Source organism: Tursiops truncatus, chromosome 19 (genome assembly GCF_011762595.2).
Source record: "Tursiops truncatus isolate mTurTru1 chromosome 19, mTurTru1.mat.Y, whole genome shotgun sequence".
Taxonomy (NCBI): domain Eukaryota; kingdom Metazoa; phylum Chordata; class Mammalia; order Artiodactyla; family Delphinidae; genus Tursiops; species Tursiops truncatus.
Genome location: NC_047052.1, coordinates 42,887,948 through 42,906,177, shown reverse-complemented (window position 1 = coordinate 42,906,177; position 18,230 = coordinate 42,887,948). Strand labels below are relative to the sequence as shown.

The 18,230-nt window shown below is 49.5% G+C and overlaps 2 protein-coding genes across 6 annotated transcripts in view; one reads left to right on the top strand and one right to left on the bottom strand.

The window, feature by feature from the left end:
- Positions 1–2,010: 2,010 nt before the first annotated feature.
- Positions 2,011–11,213, bottom strand: HAUS5 (HAUS augmin like complex subunit 5). Of its 4 annotated transcripts, XM_033844897.2 has the most exons (19): positions 11,061–11,213; positions 10,268–10,330; positions 10,143–10,175; positions 9,986–10,010; positions 9,288–9,393; positions 9,049–9,208; positions 7,877–7,946; positions 7,703–7,785; positions 7,144–7,201; positions 6,872–6,996; positions 6,604–6,721; positions 6,372–6,502; positions 5,980–6,142; positions 5,682–5,762; positions 5,435–5,580; positions 5,063–5,174; positions 4,853–4,985; positions 3,460–3,592; positions 2,011–3,290 (listed from the first exon to the last, which is right to left on the bottom strand). In XM_033844897.2, the coding sequence occupies exons 1-19, from the start codon at positions 11,156–11,158 to the stop codon at positions 3,173–3,175; spliced, it is 1,956 nt and encodes a 651-aa protein (XP_033700788.1). In that variant the 5' UTR covers positions 11,159–11,213; the 3' UTR covers positions 2,011–3,172. The 4 variants fall into 4 exon arrangements, with proteins under 4 accessions (XP_033700788.1, XP_033700785.1, XP_033700786.1 ...); XM_033844894.2 differs by having other exon boundaries at positions 7,877–7,993; positions 9,049–9,393; XM_033844895.2 differs by having other exon boundaries at positions 6,604–6,685; positions 7,877–7,993; positions 9,049–9,393.
- Positions 11,214–11,244: 31 nt separating this feature from the next.
- ATP4A (ATPase H+/K+ transporting subunit alpha) overlaps positions 11,245–18,230 on the top strand; it is a 35,819-nt gene continuing 28,833 nt past the window's right edge. The window contains exons 1-2 of one of the 2 annotated variants that reach the window (XM_073796455.1): positions 11,245–11,360; positions 11,606–11,774. The gene's annotated coding sequence lies outside the window, so the exon portion shown is untranslated. The remainder of the gene's footprint in view (positions 11,361–11,605; positions 11,775–18,230) is intronic. The other variant, XM_073796456.1, reaches the window with a different exon arrangement.

Here is an 18,230-nt window from a genome sequence, read left to right as displayed (position 1 = left end):
ACTTTCGGGACTTCCCAGGTGGTCCAGTGGCTGACTCTCACTCCCAATGCGGGGGGACCCAGGTTTAATCCCTGGTCAGAGAACTAGATCCCACATGCCACAACTAAGACCTGGTGCAGCCAAATAAATATTAAAAAACAACCCCAAACCCCACAAAAAACAACACTCCAAACCAAAAAATAACCCCAAAATGTACTTTCAAACGCAAATGCTTAAAAAAACTTAAAACACCCCACCCTGATTCAATCAAGATTTTGCATTGCATTTGGTTGTCATGTCTCTTTTAATCTAAAACAATCCCCACTGTACCCCCACTGACTTTCTGAAGAATATGATCTAGTTGTTTTGTACAAGGTCGCACAACTTTTATTTCACCCAGAATGTCTTTGGGATAGATTCCTATAAGTAGCATTGTCTGGGCAAAGAGTAAATGCTTATATCGTTTTCTTTTAATTAAAAAAATTTTTATTATTATTTTTGGGGTTTTATTAATTTTATTTATTTATTTTGGCTGCGTTGGGTCTTCGTGGCTGCGCGCGGGCTTTCTCTAGTTGCAGCGAGCGGGGACTACTCTTCGTTGTGGTGTGCGGGCTTCTTATCGCGGTGGCTTCTCTTGTTGCAGAGAACGGGCTCTAAGCGCGCGGGCTTCAGTAGTTGCAGCACGCGGGCTCAGTAGCTGTGTCTCACAGGCTCTAGAGTGCAGGCTCAGTAGTTGTGGCGCACGGGCTTAGTTGCTCCGCGGCATATGGAATCTTCCTGGACCAGGGCTCGAACCCATGTCCCCCACATTGGCAGGCGGATTCTTAACCACTGCACCACCAGGGAAGTCCAATAAATGCTTATAGAGTTTTTCTGGAGATGATCCCACAGATATTCCATATTGCACATCCACTGATGTATCAGAGTGCTGTTTCCCATAGCCTTACCAACAGAGGGAGCTGCCAAAATTACAGGTTTCCTTTTTCCCAGTCTGGTAGGTGAGAAATGTATCAAAGTGGGGTTTTAATTTGCTTTTCTCTTAGAGAGTTTGAGCATATTTTCTGAGAACTGTCCATTCATATATTTTGCCCATTTTTCTATGGACTTGGAATTTTTCTTTTCCACTTTGACACTACACACACACACACACACACACACTTTTATGTTATAAACTGAGAACATTTCCCCCCAATTTGTCATTTCTTCTTAGTTTTTTTTTTTTTTTTTTTTTTTGCGGTACACGGGCCTCTCACTGTTGTGGCCTCTCCCGTTGTGGAGCACAGGCTCCGGACGCGCAGGCTCAGTGGCCATGGCTTACGGGCCCAGCTGCTCCGTGGCATGTGGGATCTTCCTGGACCGGGGCGCGAACCCGTGTCCCCTGCATCGGTAGGCGGACTCTCAACCCCTGTGCCACCAGGGAAGCCCTGCTTTTTTTTTTAAACCAAGTAAAAGTTTCTTTTATTTTTTTTGTCAGTACTTCCCCTTACTGCATCTGGATTTCAAATCATATTTTGGAAAGTTTGTCCAACTTCTAGTTTATAGAGGAATTCACCTACATGGAGCTCACATTTTGTTTGAGGACAATAAAAGATAAAGTAAAACAGTATGTTAGAAGATGTGCTATGGAGAAATATTGAGCAAGGATGGGGGTAAGGACCCTCTTGTTCAGTAGGGGGGTGGCTCGGAGCTGAGATGAAAAGGAGGGGGGACACTAAGGTGGCACATAGGAAGGCAAATGTGTAAAGACTGGGAAAGAGTAGCCAGGGATAGGAGGAGAACTGGGAGAGTGAGGGTGCTCTGGAGGCCAAGAGAGGAGTTATGGGAAGGGAGGTGGAAAATCAGGTTTAAAATCTCAAAGATGTCAAATATCCCTAATTTGTAAACTAACTGCAACCCCAATAAAACCCCCATCTATGTTTGTATTTCTTCTGGAACCAGGCAAATTGGGTATAAAGTTCACTTCATTTGGGAGAAAAACCTAGCAAGAGACAGGGACACATTGAAAAATAAGAGCAAGACGGCAATCAGCCATTTCAGGTACTAAGACGTATTACACAGCCTTTATAATTAAAACACTGCGGGGATGGCACACAAGCGTCAGACAGACAGTGGACTTGGAGAGAACACAGATGCAGCCAAATTAACCGTGGAAACTTAGTGTATGAAAAGGTGGCATCTCAAGTCACCTAAAACTACTTTATAAAGTTTAGGGATGTAAAGTTTTACTTTATAAGTTGAAGATAATTCACAGCGAAATGCTACAATCTAATCAGTACAGCTAGATTAGTTCTGAAAAATCTATACACCTGTTTAACCCCACCACCTTCAATGTACAACATATTCCCAGCTCGAGAAAGTTTGTCTCCTCCTTGGTTGATCCCTGCCACCCAGCCCTCCTTCAGAGGCAATCACTGCTCTGAATGAGAATTTTAATAAATGATAGTGAGATATATTTAAAATAAGATAAAATTGAATCCATTTAGATAAATTCCAAATGGCTCAGAGATTTAAAATTTACATTTACAAAAGAAATTGTATAAAACTAGAAGGCAATGTCATCTCTTAAACCCTCCCCTCTTCCAGCAGATGCACTGCCTCCTCAGCCCTCACACCAACACATCTGAACGCAGGGCCTTTGCATGTGCTGTAGTCTTCCCCTCTGCAAGCCTTCCTCAGATACCCATGTACTTCCTTCTCTCTCTACCTTTACAGAGTGTCACCTTTGCTGTCTAGCCCTCTATTTAAAAATCACACCACTACAACCGCTTTTTCTCCACAGCAGTTCTTCCACATACTAAATATTTTGCTTACTTATTTTGGCAGTGGTCTGTTCTCCTGTCCTAGAATGACAACTCCCTGAAGGCTGGGACTTCTGTCCATTTTTTTGTGCTGGATCCTCAGTATTTAAAGCAGGTGCTTGATTACTTTTTGTTGAGGGTAAAAGTGACGAGGAGAGTTTCAGGTAGGGTGGGGCACACAGTACCCCATTCTCTTGGCTTTAGTGGGATGATAGGACAGTGGCAAGGCAACTGAGAGGAAAAACAGAAGAGCCTGTGAAGGGGGACGGCAGGTGTGGGTAGAGACAATGGGCTGACGCATCCAGGCAATGCTTTCTTCCGAAAGTCTTATTAAGGGAAGTGAAGTGTTGGGGTGAACAAATGCGAAGCTCTGGACTTCTCTTTGAGCCACGTCTTCATCTGCACAGCTGCTGCAGGGCGCCTTGGGCCTGGATCCAGCGCAGCTGCCACTGGGGCAGGGACAGGCCTTGGCAGAGCTCCCCGGAGAGGGCGGCTTGTCCTGGCTGCTCCCACCTGGAGAAGGGGGATGGCATGAGAGGGAAGGCCTGGACCTCCAGACCTTCTCTGGCCTCCGCTCAGCACCATGCTCTGCTTGTCATCAGCCCCCCACCCCCACCCCCGCCCGGTCTGAGTTCTGCCTGTTCCACCAGTCAGCCCCCACCTCATCGTGCCCCCCTCTCACCAGTCCCCCACAACTCCCTGCAGCTCGGGGATTCGCTTCAGTGCTTGTTTCAGCAGGTTCTCCAGGCGCTTCAGAGCCTGCCCCAGGTTCTCTTTCTGCTCCTCTTCCTGGGATGCCCAGATCTGCAGCAGCTCTGCAGGTTAGAAACCCGGGGGGCAGCAATGAATCCTCTGGCTCCCTGGTGCCTTGCAGCCATTGGGTCACCAAGTCTCCAATCATCTAGCCTTCACCTGAGCATCTCTCCTAATCCTCTCTCTCCTCCCAGGTCCTCTTACCACGTGCAAGCCCACCATACCTGAGGCGTCATTCTGAATGCCTTCCTCCTTCCCCCTGATGGTCCCTCGATCTCCATGGCCCAACCCTCAGTGTCCTCCCTGCTTCCTTACTTGTCCCCCAGCCTTCCTCCTTGGGTCCAAACCTCAGCCTCTTACCGGTCCATCCTTCACATGGCAGCCAGAGTGATCTCACAGCCTAAACCTGATCCTTTCCCTCTCCTGCTTGGAACCCTGCAAGGCTCCCCAGAGCCCCAAGACAGAGCCCAGGCTCTCAGCCTAGTACTTGAGGGGTGCATCATGTGACCTCTGCTTACTACTCCTGAGCAAAACCTCACCTGTCTCCCAGGGCCCACTGGAGACACCATCTTTCCTCCTGGACAGCTCTCACCTCTTTCCCCATTGACCTCTCAGTGCCAGCACATGGCACATACCCAGCGAGTGCTTGCTGAGTGAATCCAGGAATAAATGACTTTTCTGAGTTTCAGCTTCCTCTCTGTAAACTGGGGTCTTATGCTCCCTTCCCTTATGGTAAGGACTGGAAGACACTGTGCATGTGCAGATAACAGTGACTAGAATCACACCAGAGACACAGAGTGCTTACTGCAGCCAGGCACGGCTCAATACCCTGTTTGGGTCACCTGACTGAATCTTTCCAACAACTCTGTAAGGTATTATGATTATGCTTATTCCACTGAGGAGGAAGCTGAGGCACAGGGAGATCACGCAGCAAGGAAGAGGTGGGGCTGAGAAGAGAATCCAGGTAGTTTAACTACGCAGCCCACTTTCTAACTGCTCAAGTATACGACTGTTTGGTGATGGATGAGTATTTGGCAATTCAATGAGCAGTGCTGCCTCATGGTTAGGAGCACAGACCCATGTTAGACGGCCTGGACTCAAATCCCAGCTTGGCTGTCTGGGCAGCTACCAAGCCTTCTGCTTCTCAGTTCTCTCCTCTGTAAAACGGAGAGAACCCCTGGGCTGCTGTGCAGATGAAACTAGTGAGCATGCTCAAAGCACTCAGCACACTGTATAAGCAGTGGGTGTTTGTGATTTCTCCTGGACGCTGATGGTCCTGGGAAGGGGCTGGGATGCTGGATAAGGAAGCAGGGCAGGCCTACCCCGGGTGGATGGTCCTGGCGGCAGGCTGGTCTTCATGTGGAGCAGATACCAGCATCGGAGACTTCGCTGGTCCTGGAGGAACAGAAGGTCCTGGCGAAGAGAGGCAGCCTTCGGAAGGAGCAGCTCCGGAGCCTGGAGGAAGGGGGAAGGACAGTCACCTGGGGTGGGGGTAGAGGTGGGAAGACGGGTCCTAAGGGACACGCACTCACCTTCCCTGCGGGCAGCCCCAATGTGTGGCTCAATACTATGAGGCTGGAGCCTCTTGGGGATGCAGGATGCAGCTGGTGGATGGATGGCAGGACCGTAGGGAGGGGCTGCAACCTGTGGGGGAAAATCCAGGTTGGGTGGGGCACTGAGAGGGAGGCTTGGGTTCCAGAGGCTCTGGGGGCTGGGAGCTGGACTCAGGAGGCCCAGGAACTTGGAGGTGGGTCTGAGGACTAGGATTCCAGAATGGGGCTGAAGACCTGAAGGTGAGGTCTGGCAGCTCGGGAACACTGGGAGGACTGGAATTGATTTTGTGGAGTGGGCCCAAGGAGCAACAGTCATCCATGGCAGGGGACATAGTGATGGCCCAGTCTCACCCTCCAGGGCTGTGCCGCAGCAGGGTGCCCAGCAGAAGATGGGGCAGATGCTGGGCTCCCTCCTCTAGACAGCGAAGCAGCTCCTGGCTCTGCGGTGCCACCATCTCAGATGTGGGGACCACTTTTTGCCGAACCAAAGCTAGCACCTGTGGGGAAGGAAAGGGATGGGAAGGGCAATGTGAGGCCACTTAGCCCCCTCCCTAGGAGACCCAGCCCTACCCAGAATTTGCCCCAACTCCCATCTCACCTCCCCGGGGCTCCGGCACAGGCTCGTCTTGCTGGCTGAGTTGCCCTTGATGAGCAGGCGGACCTGTTCCTGTGTCTCCTCCTAGGCAACAGAGAGGTCACGGAGATGGGCTGCTTTTCCTTGTCACCTTCCAGCCTCTGCCCTTGCTCACCCCTTTGCACAGGTCCTGATTCCTCTTGGGAGTCTCACCCTGGCCCCCTCCCCTCACCAGGAGGCCCAGTTCTGGATCTTAAGGGTCCCAGCCTCACTCCAGCCCTCCACCAGGCCCTGCCACTTCTCCCGGAGTCCCGCCTCTCACCACCAGTTGGCGCCAGTGCAAGATTCTCTGCTGTTTGGCCTGTAGCTCCTGGAGCAGAAGCTGCCGCTGCCCAGCAGCCTCCTCCAGCTCCTGGCTCATGGCATGCAGGGCCTTGAGTTCTGCCCGCAGGGCAGAGCTCCGGAGCCCCAGCACCAATGCCTGCCTGGGGCACGAGTAGAAAAGAGCAAAGGAGAAGGAAGGTGACTAAGACTCACCACAGAGGAGGGATATCAGATCTGCAAGGATGCACAAGGAGCCGTAGCACAGGGAGACAAACCAGAAGAGCAAGCAGGGATGCAGAAACAGGAGCCACAGGTGCAGAAAAAGTCCAATAACCTGAAACCTCTGGGAGAGAGATGGCCTAGAGGCCTCTGTCCATGGAGACCCCTCACCTCTCGCTGGATCCCATGGTACATCTCTCCATCTGCTCCATCAGGCCTTGGAGGTGCCGGGTCAGGATTTGATGGTCCTCCAGGAGGGGGCCCCGCTGGGTGACCAGCGCAGCCACAGACTGCCAGCCCTCCTGGAGCGAGGCACAGAGTCAGGGTGGGCATGGTCCCTGGGGTTGGGGGCTGGGGGAGGGGATCGAGTGGGTTGGGAAGGGGATGGAGTCCTGGGGGTCACCTGGATGAGATGCACCATGGACGGCAGGGCCTGGCTAGAGTCGGGCTGGTCTGGGGCCTGGGAGCCGAGAGTAGGGGCCGAGCTGCAGAGAGAGGAGACCTGTCCCCTTGCCTGGGCCCTTGGGGGTAACCAATGTCAGCCCACCTGCCAGATTGGTTACTGGGTTTCAGTTCCACCCCCATCAGCAGGTCACCCTGCCTGGTCCTGACCTGTCCCAATTTCCTCAGCCCACTGCCCTGCTCTGACTGTGGGAGCACCCACGCCACACCTGGCTAGCTCTGTATCTTGGAGCTCATCCACGGTGCACAGGGACTGGATCTCTGCCTCCCGCTCTGCAGCCAGATGCTCCAAGGCAGCCAGGATGTGGCCCGGAGGGTGGTTTGTCAGCAGTGACTGGTGAGGAGAGGAGTGAGGTCAGGGCAGGATGGAGGAGGGCTACGAGCTGGGACCCATGGAGAAGGGGAAGGATCACGAGTTAGGTCCTGGCACCCTGAGGTTTACATGGGGCAGAGGGTGTGTCCTTTTTGAGAGCCCCCTCACCTCCACTGAGCTAAGCCACTGCTGGTAGGAAGTTCCAAAGAGATCATCTCGAGGGGTTCTGTGGAGTTGGGGGAGGGGACAGAGAATGTTACAGAACACATCAACTCACCCTCTAATGATCACCACCACCCTATAGGGTAGGGGTTGTCATTGTCCCCATTTTAAGGATTGGAAACCAGGCTCTTTCTCTACACCTGTCAGACTTGAGTTCCCCACTTAATATCAACTCGCTGGTCTTGGGCCCCTTCACGTGTGCTGTTTACCTGGAACACCCTCTCAACCTTTTACTCTCCTCACCAGAGAACCCGTCCTGTCTCCTTAGCTGGGTAAGGCATTTCATTTGGGTTCCCTGCGCCTCTCATGCCTCCCCACCCTCTGACAGCCCTAACTACCTGGGTTGTCACTGTCTATGATGGTCTGTTTCCCTCTTTTCCCAGCCTGGGAGCCCTGTCAAGGCAGGGCCTGGGCTAACAGAGCCCGGAGGCCCAACGTCTGTAACAAGTGACTACCCCCAAAGCCCAGGTTCTTTGCAGGGTCTCAGGGGTTGAGGGATACTCACGGAATGCTGCCTCCCTTGGCCCGAGGCATCAGGAGCTTCTGCAGGAACTGGGTCCGGAGGCTGCAGGCTGTTCGGACATCACCCTGTGAAGAAGGGAGTGTAGCTTGAGGAGGGCCCAAAGGTCCACCGAACCCCAGGCTCCCCATCTTTTCCCCCATGGCTCAGGATTCTTACCAGGACCACAGGCTCCAGGCTCAGGGCTGCTGATGTCAAGGGTCCAAAGTTTATATCCACTTTGGCCTTCCTGGAGAGAGGAGTGCAGTTGGGGCTGAGGTTCCTGGGAAGAGGGAGCTGGCAGCACAGATGTCTATGTCCCCTCTCGCTGCCAGCAAAGCTAGCCTTGATCTCAGAGGCCAACCCCAAATTAGACCACTGTCATCTCCTGGCTAGATGACTGCATTAACCTCCTCATCGGTCTCCCTGCTCTTGCCCACTGCAGTCTGCTCTCTACCCAGTAGTCAATGATCCTATTAAAACCTCATACAGATCATGTCACTGTTTTGCTCAAAACCCTTGAAAGCAATGTGATGTGGCCCCATTACACTCAGAAAAGCAACAATGGGTATTAGAACTCTTCTAAGCACTCCGCGTGATTTGACTCACTCAATTATCATACCTACCCTATAGAGTAGGTATTAATATTATCCCCATTCTATAGAACTTAGAAACTGAGGCACAAAGAAGTTAAATACTTTGCCCAAAGTCACACAGCTGTAAGTGGCTGAGCCAGGCCATGAATCCAGCCTGAGAATAAAATTCCAATGCCTCCATGGCGCTCTGTCCACCTCTCCAACCTACCACCTCACGCTCTCCCTCTTGCCTACGAAACTTAAGCTGAACTGGCCTCTTGGCTGTTCTTCCCACATGCCAAGCTCAGGGCTCTGCTTCTGCTGTTCCTCTCCATGGAAATTCCTCCCCCAACTCAAATGTTACCTCCTCAAAGAGGCCTTCTCTGACCATCATACCTAGGGCAGGATGTCCCTCTCCCTTTCTATCATATCACCTTTTCTTCATAGCGCTCATCTCTACCTATGATTACAGGGTCTGTCTCCGAGTTTACCACCTGTCTCCTCTGCATCACAGTGTGAGGTCCATGAGGGCAGGACTGTCCCGTTTACCGTTTTTTCCCCCGCACCGGTGTTCTAGATATATAGCTGGCACTATTCTAGGCACTGGAAATACAGGTGGCTGAGATGACAAAACTTCCTGGTCTCATGGATGTTAAATCTTAAGGAGTGGAGCTCAGAATTCTGGAACCCAAGAAGCGTTCAGGGCAGAGCACTGGGTCTTTAAGAATGTGTCTACCCAGCCTGGCGAGGGCTGCTCCCTGGACACCTGAGGCTTACCTCTCTATGTCCTGCAAATGCTTGAGCTGATTCTGCAGCTGCTGCATGGGACCTTGGAGCCCACGCTGCTGTCTTTGCATGGCCCCAGCTTGGGCCCGGAGGAGGAGAGCACGACGCTGGGTGTCTTGCACGCTCTGCAGGGCCTGCTCCATGGCCATGTCTGTGAGAGGAACAGGGGCGGCCATCAGTACTTTCCTTAACCTTGTTCTGCTGCCCATCTGTCCAGCCCCATGGGTCACCCTGAGCCTCAGTCTCTCGCTCCAACAGCTCCAGGCTCTGGTCTAACTCCAGGATCTCTGCCCGCAGGTGGGCAACAGCGGCTTCCAGCTTCAACTTCCGACGGGCCTGGTGGAATCAGGTACAGGGTCAGATGCATGGCCTGGCTGGGGCTCGGCCTGGCCTGACTGCCCTGTGTGGAGCAGCAGTCTCTTACCTGCCCACTTAGGTGGCAGAGGGTTTTCCCTAGGCAGTTTCGGTGCCTGAACTTCTAGGACCAGAAGAGCACTATGGTACTATCCTGTCCCCCTCCTTCCTCCTGGGATTGCCTCATCTAGCCTCCCACCCTGTTTCTTGTCTCTGTCCCAGTCCTCATCTCCCCACTGAGCCCCACACCTGGGAGTCCTGAGGTCTCCTGGAAGCCTCCCCCGCCCCAGATGTCACCTGGGCACCATGCACACATTGGGTCCCATATTGGTCTCAGTATCTCTCCCAAACCAGTCTCTTCTCCCAACCTCACCAGCTTTGATGCCCCATATCCATGTCCCCCCAACCACAGCTCATACCTTCTCCCCCTAGACTGTAAGCCCTGTGAGTGCAGGGATCAGGGCTGTTTTGTGACACAGTGACCCTAGCATCACCCAGCACAAGGCTGGGGCTAGAGCAGGTCTACAAATCCTCTTTTTGGATGAAAGAAAATCTTGCAGCACGTGCTTCTCACCTCTGGACTGTCCTGGTGGCCATACCTGAGGAAGTGAGGCCAGAGTTAGGGGATGACAGGGACTTCCAGGGGGAGATGGGAGGCTGAGGCTGTGGGTGGGGACATGGCTTGAGGGGGCTGGGGAAGACAGGAGGGGACAGCTTTGAGGACCAGTTACCAGAGCAGGTTTCCCCGGATCTTCTTGACATTCCTATAGTGGAGAGGTAGGAAGAAGGGGAGTTACTGTAGGACTCGCCTAGGTCCCCTCTCCTGCCACAGCTTCCCTCATGCAGCCAGGCTCACCTCTGGCTGTGCACATGCCGCAAGACGTAGGCCCAGATATCGGCCCCCTGGCCCAGACACAGCCTGTGGGAACAGTATGTAAGGGGATGCCTGGGACGTCACACAGGGTGGAGGATGTTCATTCGCAGGGTGGTGGGGGGTAAGGTCTTTACTAGGGAATTCTCACCTCTTGGGGGAGGGAGGGTCCATACTTTTGGGGTAAGGTATTCCCTCCTGGGGAGTTCTCAGTCACTGAGAGGGTGGGCTTCTCACTGGGTGTAGGGGTATTCTCATTCCATGGTGGAGTGCTCCCTTTTATCTCCAGTCACTTCCAGAGGTGGGGGTGAGGGCTATACTGCCTGGAAGGGCTCTCTCATTATCAGCTGTGGGTCATCACTCCTATACATTCAATCTTCAGTGAGGTGATCTTTGCTGACTCCAGAGGGTCCTCACTGGCTGGGCTGGGGTGTGTGGTGGGTGATGAAGTGCTGCAGGGACAGCCTTACTCTGGAGATCCAATTTCCCCACCGGGAGGGGGCATTCATTACTAACTCACTGGTGCAAGGGACCTCACTCTGGGCGGCCTCACAGGATGGGCGCGGGAGTGTTGGAGTCACCGCCAGGACGTCCTCACACAGTTCAGGATTCTCTGCCTGGATTTGCTACTCGGGGGGCGGGGGCGCCCTCAAGGGTTATTCTCACTCGGGCAGAGGGGGATGGGGAGGGCGGCGCGTCTTAGATGAAGATGTGGTTCTCACTCCCCGGGACTCTTATCTCCAGGGTGGGGAGTCGTCACTCCTAGAGAGGTCCTCACCTGCGCAGCGTCGACTCCGGGGCCCGGGCGGCCACGGGCGCCTCCATCTCTTCCGCCGCCCAGCAGCCCAGTTCCCGCGCTTGCTGCGCTAACTCCATGACAGCGGCTCAGCCAACGCCTCCCGCCCCTTCTTCAAGTGTGGCGTCCGCCTCTGACGTCACGAGTGCGCCGGAAGTGACGCCATCGATCGCCAGACAGGCAGGGGCTTTCCGGCTCTGCAAGATGTCAGAGCCTATCTACGTTTCTCATGCTTGAGGGTCCGGTCCCTTTGAGTGGAGATGAAAGGGGCGTGGAGAAACGGTGGGGCCCGCTAGCCTTCTGCGTCCTCCTTCCTACTACCATCTGTTCCCTAAGAGACAAAAGGTCCCCAATGCCTCCCTTCATTTTCTTGACAAAATGGGACTTTCATCCCAGAAGGATGAGAATCAGGCGAGGAGATGCCAAATTTACTGCTTTTTGGTTTCAGAAACAGGGTGTCAGGTCTGAGTGAGGGATAGAGGGCAGATGGCATGACCCTAATATCTCTCTGGCATGCTTTCTTCTAGGTATTCGTTCGTCCGTACCATTCTGTAACATTCGTGAGCTGACCCTGTGCTGGGGACACCCCGGTGGCTGAGACAGCCCCAGTCTCAGCTACTCGAGCCCCAGTCTCAGCTACTCGAGCCCCAGCTACTGGAGCTACCAGTTCAGTGAGGGACACAGACGCATCACCAGGTAGGGATGGTAGAACATAAGCAGCAGGGGTGGGTCAATTTGGGACACAAGGAATGTGAGAGGTCTATGGAGTGCCCCAGAAAGCACTGGATACTAGGGCTGGAGTTCTGGAGAGCCCACTCAATCTCAGACATGGCCCTGAGAAATGGCAACATTCAGGGACTTTTCATTCAATATGATTCATCACTGTCCTCAGTGTCCTGTACAGAGCCTGACGCTCTAAATAGTTGTTGAAGAAACAAATGGCAGGAAAGGTGGTGGGGGTGAGACTAAAGCTGGGAACGCTGGGAGGAGGATGGAGCAGGATGAAGGGAGGAAGGGGTTGAGGACAGTGCTGGACCACTGTAGGGCTGTGGAGAAGAGAGGAGACTGAGTGGATGGGTCATGTGAGGTTGACTGGCTGTTGAGGGTTGAGATCCAGGGCTCTAGGCTGGGGATTAGGTGGAACAGACCTTGAAATGGGGAGGTGAGAGAAGGGGCAGCTTTGGGGGAGATGCTGATAACAATGTGAGACTCTGTGGGTGTGAGGACACCCACAGAGGGGACATCCAAGGGTCAGCCGAGCCTCTAGTCCAGGGAAAGGGGGACCATGATGTCACCACTAAATAGCAGATTTCGGGGAGAAGCTGAGTTCAGCTTCAAATTCTTCATAAGGGCTGAGATGCAGAAGAGGGTGCCAGGGGCTGATGTAATCCAGATGGGCTTCCTGGAAGAAAGACTAGCAGCTGCTACTCCACCATCCTGATTTCTCAACTTTCCATTTCTTTCAAGCATCTCCACCCTTCCAACCTCTGTGGGATGTTTTGCTGTTAAAAAAAAAAAGAAAATCAATTAGACAGCATGTTTGCCAAGGGCCTCTGAGCTTTTCAAGGGACTTTAGAAAGTACTGGCTGTTAAAGGAATGAAAAGACAAGTCACAGACTGGGAGAAAGTATTTGCAAAACACATATCTGATTATTGATGAGTATCCAAAATATGCAAAGAACTCTTAAAACTCAACCATAAGAAAATAAATAATCCAATTTAAAAATGGACGAAAGTTATGAAGTGGTGTCTCACCAAAGATGATACACAGATAAATGCAAATAAGCATACGAAAAGTTGTTCAACATTCTAGGTCCTCAGCGAGCTGCACATTAAAACAATAATGGGTTACCTCTACATACCTATTAGAATGTCTAAAATCCAAGACAATGACAACACCAAATGCTGCTGAGGATGTGGAGCAATAGGAGCTCTCATTCATGGCTGGTGGGAACGCAAAATGATAAAGCCGCTTTGGAAGACAATCTGAAAAGGCCATATGCTGTATGATTGCAACTGTGTGGCATTGTGGAAAAGGCAAAACTATAGAGATCAGTAAAAAGATGGTAGTGGCCAGTGGGTGGGGGGTAAGGAGGAAAAGGTGGAACACAAAGGGTGATTTTTTTAGGAGGGGGAAACTATTTTGTATGATACTGTAATGATGGATATGTCATATTATGCATTTGTAAAAAGCCATAGAACTGTACAACACAGAGTGAGCCCTAACGTAAGGTATGGATTCTGGTTAGGAATAATGTTTCACTCTTGATCAGCAATAGTAACAAAGGTACCATCCTCCTGCAAGATGGTAATAATAGGGGAAAATGTGTGTGGAGGGAGGAGACGTAGATGGGAACTTTATTTTTTGTGTGGTTTTTCTCTAAGCATAAGACTTCTCACAAAAAAATAGTCTATTAAACAAAAGAATTGGCCGAAAGCTGGAATATTGTTTAATGAATATCTATAACCATAAACTAATGGCAGTTAATCAGATGCACCTTGACTCAAGCTATATAATTATAAAAGGATTCTTTATCTGTTTTGGATAAAAAATTAAAGGCAAATAAGGAATAATTGCCAGCAGTTTCCCCTCCAGCTCTAAAAAAAGCCAATAGGGATTATTAGGCACATCCTCTCAAGACACCGAAGAGAGAGCAGAGCTGGTCATGTGACCATCTCCCCAGCAACCACTAACCATCTTCTCCCCACTCTCCTCCAGTCTCTGTGTGGTGGCTTTGTAATGTGTCCACTTGACTAGGTTGAATGAGCTATTTCCTAGAATCACCTTCTGTGTCCAGTTATGATGGGATGGAAGAGATTCTTGGGCAAGATTTGGAGGGGAGAAGTGAAGCAGCTGCCCTTTTGTAGATCACACAGGTTGTCACTGGCTGGCTGCTGGCTCATCATGTTTGCATAGGGCAGCAGCCAGGCCAGCAATTGTTTCACCTTCTCCTGGCTCTTCCTTCAACTTCTCCAACTCCTGGGCCATACGTGTGTTGAGCTCCAGCTTCTTCTGTGGCTGCTCATACCAACAAGGTCAGAGGCAAGCTTGTTCCAGCTTGTCCTAGCTTCCCCCCATTTTACATCTGTCTTCCCTTCCTAACAACAGCCTGCCCTGTGCACTTCGAGTGCCAGCATCTGACACTAAGACAACAATATGAAGGATTGCTTAATGACTCCACCAATTGTATAAAATCAAATCCCTGTTTATCTATCGATTGATCTATCTATCTGATATATCTCCCCTAGTGGTTCAGCCTCTCTGATTGAACCCTGATACGAGGAGGATACCGAGGCCAGGGCATGGAACCAGGGCAGGGGATGATAGGACTGAAGCACTGAGGGGGCTGGTGGAAGTAATGATCAGGCTGAATGGAGGGAACTTATCCTTAGGTTAAGACCTTTCCAGAGAGGAAAGCAGTGTTCTCTTTGGGACAGTACCTGTCAAGACTCCCTCCCTCTCACATCTGAGCTTTTATTCCTGTTGTGCCCCCCCAACTCAATTACCCTTCTTTCTTATCTTCAAAGGCAACCTCCTCCTCATCCTTTAGATCTTCCCCCCTTTATTTATTTAAAATTTGAATTGTAGGGAATTCCCTGGCTGTCCCGTGGTTAGGACTCCATGCTCTTACTGCCAAGGGCCTGGGTTCAATCCCCGGTTGGGGAACTGAAATCCCACAAACTGCACAGCACGGCAAGAAAAAAACAAATTGAATTATAATTAACATGCACTATTATGTTAGTTTCAGGTATAATGATTTGATATTATTATACATTATGAAATGATCATTACAATAAGTCCAGTTACTGTCTTTCACCATACAAAGTTGTTATGGTATTATTGGCTAGATTCCATATGTTGTACATTACACCCCCATGACTTATTTATTTTATAGCAGGAAGTTTGTATCTCTTAATCCCTTTCACTTATTTCATCTGTTCCCCCACCAGGTCCCACTGGGGACCACCATTTTGTTCTCTGTATCTAAGAATCTGTTTTTGTTTTGTTTTGTTTGTTCATGTGTTTTGTTTGTAAAAATTCCACATAAAAGTGAAATCATAGTGTTTGTTTTTCTCTGATTTATTTCACTTAGCATAATACCCTGCAGGTTAATGCATGTTGCTGCAAATGGTAGGAATTCATTTTTTTTAATAATTTATTTTTGGCTGTGTTGGGTCTTCGTTGCTGCACATGGGCTATCTCTAGTTGCGGTGAGCAGAGGCTACTCTTTGTTGCAGTACGCGTGCTTCTCATTGTGGTGGCTTCTCTTGTTGCGGAACACGGGCTGTAGGTGCATGGGCTTCAATAGTTGTGGCACGCGGGCTCAGTAGTTGTGGCTCGCGGGCTGTAGAGCAGAGGCTCAATAGTTGTGGCACGTGGGCTTCGTTGCCTTGTGGCATGTGGCATCTTCCCAGAGCAGGGCTTGAACCCATGTCCCCTGCATTGACAGGCGGATTCTTAACCACTGTGCCACCAGGGGAGTCCCTGACCCACTTTTAAAATTGGGTTGTTTGCTTTTTTGGTATTGAATTGTATGAGTTCTTTGTATATTTTGGATATCAACCCCATGTTGGTTATATTGTTTTGCAAATATCTTCTTTCATTCAGTAGTTTGCCTTTTTGTTTTTATGGTGGATTCCTTTGTTGTGCAAAGCTTTTTAGTTTGATGTAGTCCCATTTGTTTATTTTTGCTTTTGTTTCCCTTGCCTCAGGAGACATCAAAAATAATATTGCTGACTGATGTCAAGAGTGTACTGTCTATGTTTTCTTCTAGGTGTTTTATGATTTCAGGTCTTACATTTAAGTCTTTAATCCATTTTGAGTTTATTTTTATATATGGTATAAGAAAGTGGTCATTTTCATTCCTTTGCATGTAGCTGTACAATTTTTCCATCATTTATCAAAGAGACTGTGTTTTCCCCATTGTATTTTCTTGCCTCCTTTGTTGTAGATTAATTGACCATATGAGGGTGGATTTATTTCTGTGCTCTCTGTTTTGTTCCATTGATACGTGTCTGTTTTTCTACCAGCACCATACTGTTTTTTGTTGTTGTTGTTGATTTTGCGGTACGCAGGCCTCTCACTGTTGTGGCCTCTCCCGTTGCGGAGCACAGGCTCCGGACGCACAGGCCCAGCAGCCATGGCTCACGGGCCCAGCAGCCATGGCTCACGGGCCCAGCCGCTCCGCGGCATGCGGGATCCTCCTGGACCAGGGCACGAACCCACGTCCCCTGTATCAGCAGGCGGACTCTCAACCACTGCGCCACCAGGGAAGCCCACCAGTGGAGCTTTAATGGCTATTTAGGGAGACGTGAGAGATTAGAAACTAAAGGAGCTGAATGTGTGCAATTGGGTTTTCCTGCCTGCCAGTTTTCCCCATAAGATTTTTCTGAATTCTTGCCAAAATGAGTAGCTGGGGTTGGATTAGAAAGTTTACCTCACTGGAAGGAGAAGCAATAAACATGATAAGCATGTTTATAGAACATGACAATTTGATTCTAAAGCGTGTGGCAGGGGTAGGGATAAGTCGGAAGATTGGGATTGACATATACACACTACTTTATATAAAACAGATAACTAATAAGGACCTACTGTATAGCACAGGGAACTCTACTCAATATTCTGTAATGGCCTATATGGGAAAAGAGTCTAAAAAAGAGTAGATATATGTATATGTATAACTAACCCACTTTACTGTACACCTGAAACTAACACAACATTGTAAATCAACTATACTCCAATAAAATAAAATAAAACGTATGGGGAAAATCAAAGCCTCTAGAAGAGCTACAACAATCTTGAAGAAGAACATGGTTGGGGGTTTACACTATATAACTTTCAATGCTTACTGTAAGACCTACAGTATGACGGTGTGATATTGGTATAAATATAGACAAAGAGACCAGTGAAGCAAAACAACGAGTGCAGACATAGACTAACATGTACACAGTCACTTGGTTTAAGACAAAGGTGCCAGTTTAATACAATGGGGTCAGGAAAGTCTTGTCAATTAATGCTAATGAAACTGTGTATCAATATAGTGAGAAAATGAATCTTGAATCCTTCCTTACTTCATACCACATCACTTTTTGCATAATGTCAACCTACAACTGTGCTGTCCAGGGTGCTAGCTATGAAATTAATTCAGGATGGATCACAGACCTAGATATGAAAGCTAAAACTATAAAACTTCTATGAGAAAACACAAGAGAGTATTTTTTATAACCTTTGGATAGGTAGACAAAGATTTACTAAAGAAGACTCAAAAAAGCCTAAGCATAATATTTAAAATAATTGGACTTTATTAAAATTTAACACTTCTTCTTGTGAAGACACCACTAAGAATGTGAAAAGTTGTCACAAATTGAAAGAAAATATTTGCAAAAAGAGAAAAGCGAGCAGTTCAACATTTTTAATGAACAAAAACATGAACATGCATTTCACAAAATATAATTTCTACATGGCCATAGCACGTGCAGGGTGATTAACATCCTTCGTCGTTAGGGAAATTCAAACCGAAATTAAAAAGACTGTTGTCAACAAATTTTAGCAAGAATGTAGGAATCCATCTGTATTCATTGGTTGCAAGAAGAAAACCAATTCTTTTACAGAACAAGAAGCACAGAGTAGCACTGAGCTGAAACAAATAGACTGCCAGATATTTCTCCAGCAAAGATAGGTTTATTTGGGATCAGCAGAGAATTGCAGTTGGGGTCTGCGACCATGGTGAGCCATGTGCAAGTCCCCGAAATGCAAGGGAAGGGGGACACTTTTAAGTGGGGAAAAGGAAGTTGGGAAGGCTATAGTAAACAAAGAGCTGAGGGCTTTTCATTGACTGAATCCTTGTCAGGAAAGAAGAGGCATCTTTCTTCTTCCTGTTGGGCTCTGCTATTGATTCAGGGCACAGGAGCGCCCCCTTCTGGTCTTCTAGCTCTACTCGATTAAGATTTATTTTTACTAATTTTTACAGTAGGCAGGCAGGCTCCAGGCACAAGTACCTAGCTCTGTTTTCAGCTTTTCTCCTAGTCCTGCCCTTATACCTGGTTTTGTGGACAAAGAAGACTCTAGATTGTGTAATCTAAGGGAACTTCAGAAGTTGGGTGAGCCCCTGGGGGGAGCATGAGGCGGCACAGCCCTTGAAGTTCACTTTT

Excerpts from the sequence above, each read along its gene's own strand:
- HAUS5 (XM_033844894.2), bottom strand. The coding sequence starts at position 11,158 with ATGGAGTTAGCGCAGCAAGCGCGGGAACTGGGCTGCTGGGCGGCGGAA. Across the intron at positions 10,011-10,142 it reads ATCCGGGGAAACCTGCTCTG|GTATGGCCACCAGGACAGTC; the intron begins GTAACTGGTCCT and ends TCACTTCCTCAG. Across the intron at positions 9,394-9,985 it reads GCCACCAGGACAGTCCAGAG|GCCCGTCGGAAGTTGAAGCT; the intron begins GTGAGAAGCACG and ends TGATTCCACCAG.